The sequence below is a fragment of the Mycetomoellerius zeteki genome, unplaced genomic scaffold (genome assembly GCF_001594055.1).
Source record: "Mycetomoellerius zeteki isolate Tzet28-1 unplaced genomic scaffold, Tzet1.0 scaffold83, whole genome shotgun sequence".
Lineage (NCBI taxonomy): Eukaryota > Metazoa > Arthropoda > Insecta > Hymenoptera > Formicidae > Mycetomoellerius > Mycetomoellerius zeteki.
This window is the reverse complement of record NW_017257862.1, coordinates 279,351-298,339: the sequence shown is the minus strand read 5'-3', so window position 1 is coordinate 298,339 and position 18,989 is coordinate 279,351. Positions and strand designations below refer to the sequence as shown.

General features: G+C 36.4%; 1 protein-coding gene across 4 annotated transcripts in view; it reads right to left on the bottom strand.

Moving 5' to 3' along the window:
- Positions 1–786: 786 nt before the first annotated feature.
- Positions 787–18,989, bottom strand: part of DIP2 (disco-interacting protein 2) — a 49,641-nt gene continuing 31,438 nt past the window's right edge. For 2 of the 4 annotated variants that reach the window (XM_018459502.1, XM_018459505.1), the window contains 13 exons: positions 17,043–17,210; positions 10,160–10,354; positions 9,164–9,668; positions 8,458–8,794; positions 7,473–8,286; positions 6,963–7,393; positions 5,987–6,218; positions 3,784–3,914; positions 3,302–3,688; positions 2,881–3,216; positions 2,482–2,778; positions 1,822–2,375; positions 787–1,661 (listed from right to left, as the gene is read on the bottom strand). In XM_018459502.1, the coding sequence (XP_018315004.1) occupies positions 1,409–1,661; positions 1,822–2,375; positions 2,482–2,778; positions 2,881–3,216; positions 3,302–3,688; positions 3,784–3,914; positions 5,987–6,218; positions 6,963–7,393; positions 7,473–8,286; positions 8,458–8,794; positions 9,164–9,668; positions 10,160–10,354; positions 17,043–17,210 (4,640 nt within the window). In that variant the 3' untranslated portion in view covers positions 787–1,408. The remainder of the gene's footprint in view (positions 1,662–1,821; positions 2,376–2,481; positions 2,779–2,880; positions 3,217–3,301; positions 3,689–3,783; positions 3,915–5,986; positions 6,219–6,962; positions 7,394–7,472; positions 8,287–8,457; positions 8,795–9,163; positions 9,669–10,159; positions 10,355–17,042; positions 17,211–18,989) is intronic. The other 2 variants (XM_018459503.1, XM_018459504.1) reach the window with 2 other exon arrangements.

Sequence of the window (18,989 nt, the reverse complement as noted above, 5' to 3'; positions counted from 1 at the left end):
TTATGGATAAGTAAGAATCAATCGCTTGATAACTGCATAGGTTTTAAAGATGTCCATTCACAACCAAAATTAGCTATTTTTTGATTCGCTCCTTTGTATGATCTAAAAGTTATTTAATAAACCATTTAAAAAAATTGTTTGTAAGAAGTTTATAACATTATTATTTAGAATAAGTTTTCAAAATGTTTTCCATTCTGTTGTATGCATATAGCAGCTTGACCAATTATGTCATTTGTCTTTTGCTGTAGCATCTTTTTATCTACAGTTTATAAGAATTCGATAGAAACTGAAGAAGAAATAATGGCCCAATTACATTCCGCCTTCGCAGCTGTAGTTGAAGAGATATATGCTACAGCGAAGTACAAACAACACAATTGATGGAGTCACGTTACACCAAAATGGTGAGCATTTTGAAAACTTGTTATAAATAATTAATTAATGTTTGTTAAACAAGGATGACATGACATCCGGGGAGCACCCAGGGAATCCGAATATGTCCCTGGAAGGAACCCCTAGTATCTCTGCACATACACATACCAGAGAGAAACCTGAGAGAGGACATGGGGATCTTTTTCTTGTAAAATATCTTATGCACTACAGCTCTCTGAAGAAGTAGATTTCAACTACATAACAATATCCACTTCTTTGCATTGCTTTTGATGGAAATAAATCGCTGAAATCGTTAAAATCTCCATTAATTTGATAGATTTTAGTTATTTCAGCAAATTATTTCTATCAGGAACACCGCAAAAAAGTGGATTTGTGTTCTCCCCCAATATTTTTCGCAAGTCGGCGCCTATGATAATATTATGTTTTTTGATGTATGCAAATTAGGCCCAACTCTATACAAACACAAAAGTATCAGACTTCATGAATACATCCACATTTATAAAATCACACACGAATAAAAATATTCTACATAAACTTATGCGCGTAGCATTCAACATTTGGGAAGATATGTGTATGTAATCTAAATTATATATAAAAGAAAACATCAAATCTCAAAGAGATATGGCAGACATTCAGATTCTATATTCACGAGTTCCATATTTTTTATCTTTTGATTTTATATAAGAGAGAATGTGCTAATGGATACATTTATTCAGAATCACAAAAATTACAACATATCTCAAAATGGAGTAATTTAATCGAGTCATTTTTCCAAAAGAAGCGTGGAGTCTTTTGACTTGTGGCATTATTTTCAGCATAAAAAAATCTATAAGAAACATTTTATAATCAAATAAAGCAAATGAGAATTAAAATTCTTGCTAAAGTTGCTTATTCCATCATTATTGGAGCAAATCATCCTCGTGAATGAAGTTCCACTGCAGCCTCAATATATCGGATAAGAATTGTCAGCGGAAAGGAGGGCGGAATACAAGGTGAGAACATTTTCTCGCACACCCATTTACATATTATACGCCACGTAGATAGGATCGAGCTGGTCCGCGAGAAAGCCATCACGCAAATGCATTCGTTGTTTCTCACCGCGCGAATTAATGGGTACCACACCGGGGTCCACTACAACTACTACGCCAACTACCAAGTGGTGTTCCTCGAGCACAGCACTCGTCACCAGAGCTACAAGATCGAGGGCTTCGCTTTCACTACCGTCCAATTCTACCACTACCACTAGCAGATTGGTCCATGTGAACACAGCGCTGAAAAAAATACGATAATATAACATATTATTAGTAGCGAATCGCCAATATAAAAATTAAGAATAAAAGAATATAGATTCGTAACAGTATATGGCTAGTATTACAAATTGTCAAAAGATTAAGAAATATTTAAATTGCATTAGACTTCAAAAGAACTTACCATTCTGCGATTTTCTTGTGACACCGCATGACACTGTTTTCGATGTCTATTGGATGATAGCGCATACCTCGTAGTAGGATGGCCTCGTCGAGAGCGCCGACGACGAATACGGCATCATGAAGTTCCGGATCGCTTGGAATGAGATCAGCCTCGGGCACATTAGTATCACCGGGTACGTCGCTAATCACTGACTGCTGGATGCTCTCGGTCCTTCTCAAGAAACCAAGGTAGCCAGTCCGTGCATAGACTTCGCTCGTATTGCCAGTAACTAGTCGTGCGTTAAAATGATCAGCGTAATCGCTCTCATCGCCATAGATTGTGAAATAACCGCTCGCGTTGTGTGATGACTGTACCCAGATTTCGCCTAGGTGTGAGTCACCACATTGACCTTTGGTTTCAGGATTCGCGATGATTACTTTTACCCCAGGCAGTAATTTGCCCGATTCCATCAAGCACAGAGAATGCGGACTGCCTCGTTCCACCAAAGACACTCGGTCATTACGCAATGCACGAAGGTCTACATAGACTGTCGAGGGTTCCGGACTGGACGCTCCCTGTGAAAAACAGAATCAAAGTAATAATGTGAAGTAATAATATGAAAATATATCTTTAAAATCTTCAGGATCCATATAAATGCTTAATCTTAACAATCAATTTTACCTGTAAGCAAATGGCAGTGTTTACTCTACAGCCAAATGAGGTGGAGACTGCGCGCGGACTCAGACCGAGTGCGGAGAACAGCTTACTAAAACTCGTTGTTAATGCGATTCGTGGTCTTTCCTCGGCGACGACGACGCATGTTCTCACACATGCCAGACTGACGCCTCGCGCCTTGAGTGTGTGTACCGAGGAACCGAGTCCCTTCGTACACAGCTCCATAACACCGTACGAGCAGAAAGTATCTCTTACTCTAGATTGACTGACTGCCGACAACCAGAGTGCAGGGTTGGCTTCCACCTGGCAATGATAACAGAATGATTAAATTAAATATCTTCATTAGTCGATTTTCATTTATTATTGTTAAATCTTTTTAATGAGCATAAGAATTGTGGTACTTGCCTCCGATGGTGGTATAAGTATAGAATGATGTCCACTGTATATACTGCTGAGACACCATAAGGCAAAACCAAGGCCCGAGTATGGATCCAGACAGAGAGCGATGTGTCTGGAAGGATAGAGTTCACATGCTAGCTTCATGGCACGGCACAACGAAGTAACTGCTGCATGAGACATCTTGATGCCAGCGAGCATGCCCGTTGTCGAAACACTGAAGTCGAGATAGGCCAGCATCTCCGCGGTGGGTGCTCGATACATTACCGGTAGCTTCTTCTTTGGCATGTCGTCCATATCTAAAATCATTGGCCAACTCTTCACGTCGACCACGTTGTTTGCTTCCTATGCATAGCAACAACATCGATCAATCAAAATGTATACCTTCATCACATTTTAATGGATATTATGACTGAACGTTTTTAATTACCTTTGTCTTCAACAATTTGAGTAGGTTCTGGTTAGTCAACACGAGGACAGATTTACTGACGTCCACGATCATGCGAACAGTCGGCAAGGTCGTTTGGAGATTTTGAGGATGAGGTGGCCTGATGGTTACCGGCACAGCGCCAACATATAAACAGCCGTAAAACGCGCATATTAGATCAGTACCAGGTAGGAAAATAAGCGCTACATGGTCTCCAGTGTTAATCCTCCCTCGATCCAAGAGTAGATTTCCAATCCTCTCAGCTTTCTTATGCAATTGCGAGCAGGACAATGAGGTAGCCACGGTGCCCTTCGCGTTTAACGACGTAAATATCACATGATCTGAAGTACTAACAGCGCGCCACCGTAGAATTTCGGAAATGAATTGGTACTAAAAGATGAATAATAATACAATAAATAAATATTGAAGTCATTTTTTCTGTCTACATATATGGGCTTTTATTAAGTTTCATTGAACTTACGAACCTTTTTAGCATTATCACTATCTTCGTCTAGGATACCCATATCTCGTCCCTGGGCAGAAGCCAATCGATTGCCTTGGACAATATTTCCTACCATAACACTGGCCGGTCCAACATCTGCAACAGAATCCCCCGCTACACGCCCCCGCACCATTCCGTTAGTAAACCAACACAAACACTCAACCCAATAATGAGTAGCTCACATACTCTCCCCTGACTGAGGCCGGAAAAATCAAAGCTAGAGCAATCTGATTTTCACCATCGGAGCCAACAATACAAGCGTTCATGGGTCTTCTGCTCCACAGGTCTACGCTTTAACATGCATTCACGAATCTTTGGATCCATGGATGCTTGAATTTTCAAATATCTTTCTTTTAATCGAATCAAACCGTCCAAACTAGTTATACACAGATCCTAGATTGATTACGTTATACATTAAAATACCGACATAAAATTAAAAAAAAAGTACAGAAAAACATTGAATGCAAAAAAGTAAAAAAATATGGTGTTTCCAGCGATAAAATAATTCAGCAGAAAGCAGAACCTCTTGTTAATCGTTGAAATCAATTACGCTTGCACTTAATTAAGATACTAACAATAAAGAGGTATTCAGAACTCAGCCAAAAGAAAGAAAGCTAACTAAACAGAATGACATGCTAAGCATATATAATTAATTATAAGGATTATTAATAAAACAAAATATGTAACTTTGTATTCTCTACATTTTGGAATACTTAAATGAATTCAAAGTAATTTCCCAAGAAGATATAATATTATTACGTATTTCAAAAAGATGCACATTTGTATTTAATTATTAAAAAATTCACTCTTATGAGATATATATTTAGCCAATATTTAATTCAAATATTAATTTGATTAAGAGTCGACAGGAGCCAATTCATTTACACCTCATTTGTGATGCAAATACATATCAGCACTCTACCATATTCTCATAGAAGAAATATTACACAATAAAACTTTTTGGCTCATGTTTTACGAAGCTACGAAGCCTGAAGAGTCGGATTTTGCAATTTTATTCTTAAAAATATTGTAATAAATAAAATGATCTACTCTTTACTTACGGTGTAGGTATAATCAAGTTGAACTATATTTTGTTTTGTAGAAGCAATGTTTTTTCATAAGAAAAGCTTTTTTAGCTTTACGAAATTGCGAAGTCTGCTAAAGAGCTAGATTTTCCAATTTGGTTTTCAAAATATTATAATAAGCTTATCTGCACTCCAACTACATTATGATGTAAATCGGGTGATATATTAAAAAAGAATTTCCGTTTTTTTCCAATTTTTTTTTTAAATCACTCTTTAGATGCAAACATAATTCTCTTGATTACGGCTAAAATATTACGAATATTGCAAATATAATTATATCTTTATTTATATGTACCGATGTTTCAAAGTAAATGTGTATGTCGGAAACGAATTTTTATTGTCCCAAATTACGGCTAAAATATTACGAATATTGCAAATATAATTATATTTTAGCCGTAATTTGGGACAATAAAAATTCGTTTCCGACAGAGATCTCTACAGTGACTCTTGCCGACCCTTAAAGAAATATTATAAAAAGATAAATAGATAAATTCTATTGTGATTCTTACACATCTACTTTGAAACATCGGTATATATAAATAAACACATTACACTATGTAAGTGTGTGTCAGATTCTTGAAGCCTACCAAGAATTTCATATAGATATATAAAGTCTCTTGTATAATATATACATAGAATTCTAAAAAAAGTAAAATTCGTAATTATTAATATATTTTTTGCTATTTCTTTGTTACTCTTTTTTCTTTGCTTTCACAAACACACATATATTTCTTTTTTCTTATTTATCTTTTTCTTCGCTTATTACTTTTGACAATTCACATACCTAATATAATTTTCAAAAATCAGATTATTCTGACTCGTATCTATATCAAGAGATTTAATATTAAATCAATTCATTATTTGATTTTTTAAAATTAAATATAATTTATTTGCTTTCTTTACACATATATCTTAGGTCAATATCTAGATTCTTTATAAAAATCTATTTAGTCAATATATAAAAAAACTTCTGGCATTTTTAAGAAACGTTTGCTTAACAAATTAGAAAAACGATTTTTCTAATTTGGATTTACACATCAATATCTGTCAGTCTCAAAAAGTATCAATGCAATATCTGCTGATAGATTTTGCTTTACTTACCTGAATGGATTTCGCGCGGTTTTGGCAAATTAGTGACACATGTGTGAGGGCAGAGGAGCACATTAGCCGGATGGAGAGTACCCTCGAGGAAGCGGCGTTTCGTTTCCGACAGATGAATGCCACCCAACGGCGTTTTGGGTAAATAATTAGGTGGTACCAAGGCAAGACAATATATTCCTACTGCATGGATCGAGTCGACCGCTTGTAATACTCGAGACATCCATTGGAAGCTCTATATAAAATGATAAGAAATTATAACAATAGAATTAATGGTTGTAAATAACTTAGAGACTCCTTTAATTAATATAATACAATAATCAATAGATTAACAGGACACTTAGGGTACGACACGACAGTTTTTGATTCTCTTAAATTATTTACAATTTTAACATTTGACAATAGTTAAAATTATTATCTTTTCCTGCATTTATCTACTCGATGAGTATACAGTATGCAATTGTTGTTGGCTATGAGGTGAACATTGCTTTTATATGAGTTCTGAATTTCCATCCATTTCCTAACACATTACAATTTTTTCTCTTGATAACCCGTTCTGAGATAGGCAATCCACTCAGCCATGTAACTATTGTGCACAACATTGGATAATGTTGAGAAAGATCGCAATTCACTACGTCACCACCACAATTGCATATGAAACACTTAAACTATGATTCATTTATCAACATTGTTTGCGGCAACGTTAAGAATTTTGCTGAAGATGGCTCAAATCGGAACCGAAATTCATAATGAATTCAATTGATTGACACAATTGTATATTAAGTTTCTTGCGCAATATTCGTCCTACCGCTGACTCCTAAGTGCCTCGTTAATTGTATTTATTTATTATTATTGTATTGTATGATAAGAAATATTTTAAAGATGCTCAAGTCGATTTCTAACAGATTACATATTCTTTCTTCTTCAAATAAAAATTTCATCTTTTTATTTAAATAATATACTTAATTCTAGAATGTACCTCTTCCTCACTGCAATCAGGCCGTTGTTCGGCTACGACGCATATCCTTTCGTCCCTAAGGACTCTCACACTGAAAACGGCGATTCTACCGCGATAGATAAATTTCATTGGTTCGACCGCTAACACAGTGGCAATAATGTCGTCGGCATTGTGTTTCCTGCCAGTCACAGTCATGAGACCGTCCCGCGATCCGCAGACAAACACAAGTCCTCCAGGACCAAGAAAACCCAGCAAGCCGGAACGCGTGTATTCTACATCACTCAAGGTAGTACCGTCAACTTGTAAGGGCAATATCTTGAAGGTATTGTTGGTAAGCCCTTGCAAGCCCCAATATTGACTACCAGTCGCTGCACTATGTACGCAAATTTCACCTACTTCGTCCGTCTTACAAATAAATGGCTGTCCTTCCATCTTAATAACGACTACTATACCTGTAAAAAATATAAATATACATCGTCATTAAGATGCGTCACAATGAAAAAAAAATAATTGATTTCCAAAGAGACTCACTTCCAGGCATGACTTGTCCGCAATCTTGTAGTGTTAATGATGTAAGAGAATTCTCCTGATCTACTCTAACAACTCCGTAACTCAGACCGGACATAGAGAGAACTCCACGACCAGTCGCATTTACTCCTGCGCGTCCTGGCCTTCGTACAGATACTGTGAGGGCCTCACTTGAGGAAGCGCAAGGACAGACAGCGTCTGGTCTGAGTCCTTTTGATTGGAACACTGAGAGAAATTGATCGCAGGACGAGAGAGACCATGGATTTGCGCCATCTGCAACGAGTAGTAACCGCAATGACGCCAGAGAGACGTCCTTGTGATCTTTAGTTGCTAACAGGCCCCAGTGAAGATCTCGCGATTTTACGACCGCGACGCTGGCACGATGCTTCGTGATCATCTGCATCCAGCTAGCGGGATTAACCTTCATTAGGGCGTAAGGGATGAAAATGACGTGCATGCCATTTAGTACACTGGTTAAAGTACTATGCCAGAGGCCGACTTCTCGCTTAAAGTCAAGTACGCAGACAGCATTCTCGCCTTCGGTGTAACCGCAAGCCTGCGTGAGGGCACGACAGTGAGCCATCATTGCCGCCCTGGTAATAGTCACACCCATCACGGAACCATCTTTATCGGTAGTATATTCAATATACGCGGGCGTGTCATCGGTAAGCCGTGGTGGTGGTAGCCAATCTTTGGGCGTTTTGCCTAGATGCTCAGTAACGAACCAATACAGTTTCGGCCAGCCCTTAAAGGCTATCACTTCGCCAGCTGCCGTCTTTGGCAGACCCTTCAGACACGCTTCACTAGTCAACGCCACCTGAAAATCAAGATATGCTATTATACAGACGATTCTAATTCGAGTGAGTTATCACAGTTACATTAATGCAAATCACAATAAAAATTGCAAGAATGTACGGCTAATTGAACATGTAAATATAGAAAGAAATATTGTTTGGTGGATAGGATAAGAGATGGAAACTCCGTTTACCTGAATTCCACAGCTTCCTAAAAGAAATCCAATCTGTTGAGAACCTGCATCACGACGAGTTAAAGGTACTTCAATGGGCACTGGCACGATACCAGCTTGAAGACAGCCATAAAAGGCGCACATAAAGCTAATCGGATCGTTGTTCGGATAAACCAGGGCGATCCTGTCGCCAGGTTTCAGACAGCAATCCCCTCCGCGACTTAAAGCCTTATTCAGAAGGGTATAGGCAATCTTGTGAGATCGACTGAACAGTTTACCGTATGTGAGCGTTACGCAAAGCTTGCCATTAGGATCCAGGACGGTAGCCACAGGCGCCTTGTATGTCGCCGAGCCATACCTAAACGTGAAAAATGTTTCTTAAACCAGAAACACATAAAAAGCACATTAAAACACATAAGGCAGTAAGACGTAAACAGTAAATAAATTGGACAATCACAATAGAGAACGTCAGGCAACAATCTTACGTTCTCTATAGTGATTAACTGTTTCATTTATTGTTTATATCTTATTGCTTTGCGGTTTTATATTTTCTATGGGCTTTATACGGATCAATGAAAAGAAATCAATTCAGATTTTTGTTTTTAACAACATATTTCAAGGAGAATCAAATCAATTCCGAACAGTTGTGAAACGTCCCTTGTGAGCACATACAAATTTTCGCTCGCAGTTCGCAAAATGCGACGTTGTTGACTTATTGATACTTCACCTCTGAATGGCAGCTTCGAGAGATCGTGGTAAGCCCGATGGCACTGATAGCGTTTCGCCTACCGCCGATGTCATGGAACCACCTTCGGGTTTGGGAGCATTTGGATCCTTCGGATTCGCTGCGATCTCCAGTTCGATATCGTCGTCCTCGTAGAACTCTGGTAGGGGCCGACGCTTCGGCCGTTTCAACGTGTTTAACAGTTGTTGAATCTTTGCAGAGACTTTCCAGCGGCCTGTGGTGCCAGTACTATTTTGATCTTCGACCACGTGCGCATAACGGTTCACCCGGTCGGCACCAGGTCGCCGCGTTGCCGATTGCTGCTGACCGATTGGGGTACTGCTCGTCACGTGAGTAACGTCCGGTGGTTGGATATTGCAATAGGCATGTGGCGTGTATTCAGTGATGTCGGTAATGTCGGCGCCAGGCGGCCTCCTAGCCGGCGGTCTGGGCGGAGGTGGAGTGTCGCGAGCGGAACCGGTACTACTGGTATCCGAAAGACCGGTACCTATCAAGATTGATAATAATTAGTACACACATTTATTGGAGAATTTATTTCATACGATTACATGTATGCGAGTTTCTTCACATTTCAACGCGCAGTTCAATCATTTTTTCTACTTGTACGTATGGAGGAAAAATAATGTGTATTGATTATTGGCGTGTCATCCGGCAGAAATAGTTGAGATCACGTGATGCTAATTAGTGGAATCAAATGACGCTTGAACCATATATTGTACAATGCGTTTTTTCTTTTTTTTTCTTTTAGCACATATGCATCCCAGGACAGATAAATAAAATTAGCTATATTATACGCGACACGTTGATTATTCACTCCGTTGCATTCACTGATTTTGTTCGACAAATATTTATAAATAATTCTCAATTTATTTATATTTACCTCTGTATGTATTTATTTTTGAATAGAATCAGATCACGCGCAACAAAAACGTTGCTTCTTTTTTATTGTTTGATCATTATGATTAATAATAATTTTACCGGTTGGACCACCCGCGCTTGGACTCTCCTCAGTGACAACGCTATCCTCGTCACTACTGGACTCGCCGCTATTGCATCTCTCTCGATCGGGGCTTCTGGCCATCACGGAGGTTCTCTTGGATGGCATTGGTAAGGATGGCTTTGGTCGTCCCTGCATCGCCGCTAAGGCCTGCTGCACTGCCTCCTGGCGTACCTCTAAACATGTTAAAATTGATTACTTAAACGAACAATGGGATGCTGGATGATACGTACAGATACTTAATAGTCTTACTTCCGCATCGTTATTCGTTCATCATCTTTCAATGCTATTTATACGTACGTATTCATGCGTATTGCGCATCGTACATTTTCTGTCTTGCTGACGATTTAACGTCATGCTCTCAAGAGTATGTAAATGTGTGTGTGTGTGTGTTGTATACACGTGTGTATACAGAGATTTGCGGGATACAGAGATACAGAGATTTAAGATAAATTGGAAAGAATAAATTAAATTAAAGTTATTCAGTAAGACATCGTAGTAATACGACACTATGGGTGATATTCATAGTCAAATCTTATATTCAAGATCGTCTTAAGTACAGTCTTAAGAAGTTACGAACCAATCAGAGGACTATATTAGCGTCTTAAGACATTACTTAAGACAGTCTTGAAATAAGAATGGACTATGAATACTGCTCTATGACACATGTAATTTTGTCTAAAACCGAAACAAACACGACGAGATAAATGAATAACTTTTGTATACTGCTACTTGCAAGATGTGCAGACTTTATTCGTTCCTTCTTAATTGTATTTCGAGCACATTTATTATAGATTGAGACAAAGAATACTATAGTTACCAAAAATAGAATTCATTTATCGTTAAAGCCGTTCAACTCATATATGTATACGTAAAACTAGAACGGATATTTTCCAAATGGTAAACTGTTTCGTAAAATGACACGTAATAAAGTAATTGGACTCTATATGGCCTATCTTTTGCAATTTATTTAAAATTTTTTTTACTGAGTCCAAAAGTAAAAACGGATGATTCAAAAAAGAAATATAATTATTGAATATTAAAAGAAATATACAACGTTTTCAAATATATACACAGACACAGTAAAGGTTTTAAATAGTATTTAGGTCAGATTAGTTACATATGTACCCAATATGGTCTAAGTATGTTTTCCTCTTTTTCATAAAAATATGTTAAAGAAATGAAAAATATAAAATGATCCGATGTTATTTTTACAAGATTATAAATTTATTAATATATTGACATGTTTATTGACATGTAATATCAGTGTGTTGTGCAATGTACTCTATTTTTAGTACTTAGGTACAGTACAGGTACTCTGGAAAAAAATGTACCGAGGTACAGGTATACTTTTATTTGTAACATAAAATTTAAGAATAAATTACATTTTGACGACAAAATGACGTCTTTAACGTTATTTTGATGTCAAAATGACAGCTTGCTTGTTAGATATAGTCTATGTATTTGCATGTAATATTTACTTATACAGGGTGTCTCAGTAACTCTTAATAATTCGCGATGGCTGTGGATATCGTCCGCCAGAAAGAAGGATGCTAAATTAGGACAGAACATCCCCAGCTATTAGGAATTATCAGGAGGCTGCCCGCATATAAAGGAGTCTCCTTCCAATTTGTAATAAACGCCATAACGCGCAAGGATCTGCGACCCGTGAGAACTTACATGATTCGCAGGGTCGCGTAAGCGATAAAGGCCAATCGGCGCGTGACATGGCCTTGATTAGAGGGGGCCTAACGGCCTGCGTGGATCCGCGAAAAAATCCACAGAACATATATAATGAAAAAATCCCGACCGGCACTCGTGAGTCATGTTGTGGCCGAGCCAGCCCCAGCTGTTTGTAAGAGAGGACGCGCGACCTCACATGAGGAAGCAAGTTATCGAGCAGCGGATACCGAATACCGAAGAAAGTACCGAGAGGCGACCGAGCTGAGAGATCGAGGAGCAAATTCGGTGAGACGAGGGTCACGTTATTTGTAAAGCCACCGATCACGAGATTCCTGGCGTCGGATGGATTGCACGTTAAAGGCTCTAAAGATTTCGAGCGGCTGACTTTCCAGCTGCCGCGTAATATAACGATTGCAAGCTGCGTGTCATCCGCTCGAGTGCCCTTTTTAAAGAATTGTCTGTAGCCAAATAGGGCTCGCCTCTTGCCACAGCCAAGTCATATCCTAGTGCGTAATTGTATATTGAAAGTAACTCTGTTTCACAGCCTAAAAGTCATTTTCGAGTTTCCGCATAAAGAAATATTCAACGTCGCGTAGCTATTATCTTTTTGCGTCATACTGTCCTTTGCGATTATACGAGCTTTTGCACTGATGATACGCCCTTAGTGATAAAGTATTTGTGTTATTCGCATTTATTTGCCTTTAGTATTCGGCAATAGTAAGAACTCCGAAACATCGAAATCTTGTGATCTTGCTTAATCGGCGCGTATATAATCGGATTGTATTATCTCCGTCGCGGATGCCGAGCTCCGAAAGAAAAGCCTGGCTCGAAGATTGTACTTTATAAAGATCCTCTGTAATTTAATGTTGAAAGAATATATTTGTTACTGTATTTTCTTTGTTAACTTATGCCGTTCTTTCAGCTTATCTCTCTCGTCCTCCGACATTCTTCCCGTTTGTAACGAACCACCCTCTCTGCCGTCGCGAATCGTTATTGCGAGTGAATACTGCGAATTAATCGAAAATTAACGAAAGAGTGGCCTGGCGCCCAACTTACATTTAGAGAGCACTTAGAGCAACTTGCTAAAAACCGCTTAATTAATGATTCTGGAAGTAAGATAGTAATTCGGAAAATTTAGTGGAGGACGCGACAAAGTTGTGTCGTCACTCGCGAGTACGGTCACAGTACCTAGCTACATACATACAACTGTTACAGGACGTTTTGCAGCAAGGATACAACACAGCGAATTATTTCATCCATATTTAATGTTAGTTTGTAAATGACAAAGATGTAATGTTCATTGCATTACATTATGCCCTTGTGTGATGCAAAACATCCATAATCTCACTTGTCATACAGAGAGAGTCTGGGAGTCATTTAGGGGATTTCACGTGATTGATATAAGACGCTGCAATCGCATATTTTTCTCTGGTTGACGATAATGACAATAACGATGTTTCTTATAATCTAGATACTTAATTCTTCGATAGCAAACACCTAGACACTCAGTTCATCGATGGCGAATACCTAGATATCCACTTCCTCAACGGCGAAAACGTAGACAATACCTAGATATTTAATTCCTCGACGACGATCTTGATATTTCATTTTGAATAATTTGCGCCGCACGTATCACAGTCGTCATGTGTGGTCATGTGCAACGCTGGTTTGCTGGTTAGATAGCTAACATAAAGTCAAAAGCCATCTGTTATCGAAAAAACGAAACGTACATTTCTCTTCTTTGGTTGATGAACATGACAACGCGCTCCCCGAACGCACTCCTGATCTCTGCACAGTGTAGAAAGCTGCAAAGTGCAGAGAATAACTATGTTCGACATTGGCAGTGTTTCCGTACGCACCCGACCATGCTCGCCAGCGCCTGCCCTCTAGTGCCAAAAATTCCTGCTCTGTTCTGGACGACGATGTTAATAATGACGTTTCTTGAAATGATGACAAAATTCAGAGATTCAGAGATTTGCATCGCAATATCTTCGCTCGTAGGGCACGTAGAAAAAAAATAAAAGCACTTTTTTCAATTGAATCGAATGAAAATTGTAGAAGTTATGATGTAAGCCATTTTGAAAAATGTCGTTTTGAGAAAAACGCATTTAAAGTTTTTCAATACGATTTTTCGTGTATAAAATTAAAAAATGTACAAATTACCTTTAGTCTGCAATGCCAGTGTCATACAGTAGCTGTCCTTCAACATTGATATAAACCTCTTCAGTCTCTTTCCAGTTTGATTTTAAGGCTCTATGAGCCTTTTTTGCCGCTTCGGTCAAGGAGCGGTCCGCTACTTTGATGCATTGAGCGTCACGCACAAATTACAACAGTTACAGCCTATAGGCATCTGCTAGCACGTAGTACTAATTTTACAGCCTTTCTTTGTGGTATACACTATTTTTTTATCGCCTTTCATTATAATAAATATATTTTCAAACGTGATAACGGATTTTCCAACATGAATTGTCAAGCGCCGTTTGGCATATTTATTTACACTGAAAAACAGCTGTGTACTGACGCTATCCGAGTTACATAACAATCGAAATTTTTACTGATATCTATAGTTATCTACGGAAACCTATTGCTACTGTGTCTTTTCATATCTGAGGCAGCTGCTCCGAACTTTCGGAGCAGCGTGCGGCGCGCCGGTCGTGAAAACACGCTTCAAAAAATCAGCTGTAACTTTGTAAATACTTCGAATTTTCCACTCCAACTAGTGGGGTTATATTTTTACATGTATAAACTATTATTTAAGCGAAAAAAATTTTCGATTTTTTCAAAGTTTCAAAGTAGTGTAACCCCTTAAATATTTGATGTAGAATTGTCGATCATAAAATCATAAGATCTTACTTTTTTAAAAATTCATTAAATGATACCTTTGTGAATTTAGCATCCTTTAAAATATCTAAGTTTTCAATTAAAAAATATTAGTATTTTGTTTGTAGTTGAGCGTAATAACGTTGTTTTTGTACTTCCATAACTACAAACACACAAAAAAGAAAAATCACTACAAACACCTATAAATCATTCTGAAAAAGATGTCGCAAGCGGATTTGAAATATCTCAAAGTTGGCAAAGTTGCATTTTTAGTTTGTAGTTAATTTATTGTAACTTTTAAACGGCTCAACTATAAACGATCAGAAAATTATTACAAACAACTACAAACAATTCTGAATCAATGTACATTGGTATTTTTTTGTTTATCTAAAAGTCGGATGATTTATTTTTTCAAAATTTAATATTTTTTAATAGTTGAAACTATAAACAAAAATAACTGTTACTACTACTACAATCAACTATAAACAAAATACTAATATTTTTTTTTAATTTTTAAAAGTTGAGTTCACAAAAGTTTGAATGCAATTTATGCTAACTTTAAAAAAAAAAACAGGTAGGATGAGTATGTCATCGATGGACCGATACAATGGATGGACCAGTTAAATATTTTTATTATTATACATGATGTCGCGCCATTTGTGGTAGAGAAATTATAAATTAGTAAAGAAACAGCCGCCATATTAATTACATTCAGATAGACGCTGCAATTTCGCAAGATGCGTTTTTATGCATTTTGATCTTATTTTTCCCCGATTTTGCACAGATTACTGAAACTATTTAATGGAAAATTTTTTTTTCCGTAGCGTAGTGAATATGACTACAAATATGGTAAATATGCAAGTACATATATAGTATATATATAATTAACAATTTGAATTATATTTAAAAAGAAGCAATTAAAAGATCTAGTTTCGACCGGCAAATTCGACAGGTTTTTAATACATATTATTAGTGTTTTAATATTTAATGGAAAGAGAGAGAAATATATCTTATTAATCTCAATAGTCCATTAAAGTTGAAGATATATGCTTTAAAATGGGATATTTTACTTTCGGCAACTATTTACACTTAGGAACAGTATTATAGATTATGTGATAATTGATACATTTCCATGAATAGACACATGGCGAATCCATGAATGGACCAATGGTTAATCCATGGCACGTTGTGTGAAACAAATGGGTATGGCAATTACGACCATAAAAAATGTTTGCCAGTAATAAAGGATAAGACAGTTCTGTTGTGTAATTATTTGTTCTATTATATATAATTATTTTGTTTTTTTATAAAATTTATATTATAGTTTATATTATATTTTAGTTAAATGAAGTTTATATTATATTTTATATTATTTTACGTAGATAATTTTATGTGATAGATGCAATTGATACCCAAATGTTTATTTTACAATATTTTATAATTTTTTCGATTATTTTATACAAAATATGTATTATTTATAAAATATATAATATTTAGTTTATAAATTTTAAGATTTGTATACGTAAATATAAGATTCAAATAAATACAAATTAAGAGCTATTAGAGTCTGGCTGTTTAACTTATGCCAAGTATAAAATTTGGCATAAGTTAACCAACCAAGCTCTAATAGCTCTTAATTTATATTTTATTTGAATTTTATTCAGTAGAGCCAACTAATATATTATTATTATAAATATAAAAATTCTTTCAAGAATGACTTTAATAAACATTATATTTTCAGTAAATTTTCATTATTTTAATATAAAATAAATTATTAATTTTCATTATTTGATCCAATATTTTGAAGTGAATTGTTTAATATTCGATTTTTAGATGGTCCATGATGAATAATCGATGGTCCATCCATGGCAACGTAATCTAATAATCGTAAAAAATAAAGTAATAATAAATTTCATTCTAGTCTCACAAGATGAATACATCTTTTTTCAAAGATGATATCCTGAAAGTAAAAGATTTTCGAAAGTATATGCACTGTACAATTTGTTTTTCGGTGTAAAAATATAATTGTTATGAATTAATTAGCTTGGGAGGTCCATTGAAGGCGAACTTATCCTAAATGTTCACCTTTACGTTCTAACCTCTAAATGACATTTACTGTCCTTGACATTAACCTTGATCTTCAAGGAGATAAATATCAAGGACAGTCGAAAGTCATTTGAAGGTAGGGAGGTAAAGGTAAACACTTACGGAGATGTATTTGTTAAAGCTGCTTGAATAGAATTGAATGATTATTTATCGAACAGTAGAAATGATAGGGTAGAAATGGAGCTGATAAATTACCAATACCCACATTTCCTACTTGAATGGTCCTTGCACATCTAGTGCGAGAGATGTACTCACCAGAATGGTAACGGCTTTCATTGCGTGTCAGTCTGCGATTACCGCGTCTAGCTGCCGCCGCCGCCGCCGCTGCCGCTGCCGCAGTAGCAGAGTTCGAGTTCCCAATGTTCCCTGTGGAGCCGCCAGAACTCGCGGGACTGGCGATTCCCCCAGGCGCTAGTCGACCGCCTGCATGCAACATAACAACAACAACAACAACGACACATAGACAGAAAAAGGACACTATGAGAGCTCGACTGCGAGGCGCAAAAGTTATCATTGTTGTACTTTGAACACTGATATAAAATTTTGAAACGCTGGGAGATAGTACATCTTTTATCTACTTTGCTATTGTTAATCGTAAATCAATCCCAATGAATTTCTAAATCCAATGAAAAATTAGTTGGAAGAAACGAATCCAACCGTTTCCACTTAACGTTAATCTTTACAGGACGATCATCCACTATAGTGGCGTTATTTTATTTTTTATATTGTAAGATCGTAATTTCTATGTCTGCTCTTAGCACTCGGTCAAAATCCTAATATTACAAAATTTGAAAAAGCAAAATGTAAATCAACATACAGAATCTCCTTGAAAAACTGTCTATATGTGTCATAAAATATAACAAATTCTAATCGTGTAAAAAACTGAGAGACCCATTTGGTCACAAATCAAATAAAATTTTTTTATCAAATCATTTTATCAATCGAATTTATAATATTTCTGTACACAAATCTTTTGTTAAATAATTTTGTTAATCGAATTTATCATAAATAAGCAAGATGTGGATTGTGTCCTTCAAGGATAAAAAAACGATGAGGAAAGAATGTCCATTATGTCCGCCTACGATCCATACGTGATAAACACAGACTCTATTTGTGTATTGAGATTGCGGTGACGAAGAGTAACGTTTTCTATGTATTTTTTGTGTTTTACGTTTTTCATTTATATTTGTCTTCAGTATTATTAATAATAATTTTTACATTAATAATAACTTAAACCAATAATAAATAGCCTTTTATCTGAATTTAATATCTTTTTTACGACTAAAAAACGACCATTTTCTACCTTCAATTTAAATATCTTTCTTTGAAACGCGTGTAACCACATACTATTCTTTTTTTAAAGTACATTTCAAGAGTATTAGGCTAAAATTTCACTTAAAAATATTATAAATTTAAAAAGTTATGATTTTTTAAGTAAAAATACTCATTTTTCCGAAGTTAATACGTTTATGATTTTTTTTAATGTTAAAATTAAATTTTTCGTTAAAACGTCATTGTTCCATTTTCTTAAAGAATGAAATTATATATAATTTTTTTAAGTTAATGGAATTAATACTATTGATTTGGTAACATTTCAGAAATGGTTCGGGTCATTTTAACCCAAGGTAACTATCGTGTGGCTTTTTTGTGACCATGAAGGGTTAAAAAGCATCTCTATCGATAGTCAAAGCTTCAAACCTCCAGTAGATTTCAGGTACGCGTCCTTCTGAAGCCAGAAAGATTCTGAAATCTAGCGTGAAAAGCTCGGGTCATTTTGACCTATGTTGATCATGAAGGATTAAATCATGTTGTTTTTTAATGTATATCATCTCTGAATAGGGAGATTTGAATGAGATAGTGCATGCACACGATGCCAGTTCCAGTTAGCATCGCATAGCCTCTCCTACTCAGTTCCTACCCTCACTTCCATGAAACATAACAGAAAGTTACGCGGATGAACCCTGGAGAATTTAAGCAATTCAGCTAGAGATTGGGCAACCATTCCCAGTGGAAAGCAGGGTCAAGGCTAACGAGGAAGGGAGAAATGGTCCTCAGATATAAAAGGGTTGAGCTAGGGACTAACAACCCATTTTCATAAAAAAAAAGACATTATGAAAGTTCAAGGAAATGGAATTGGACGGATCCTAACCAGAGAACCTCGCGGGGTGTCAAATTCTGATTTTAAACTTTGTGAACTTGTAA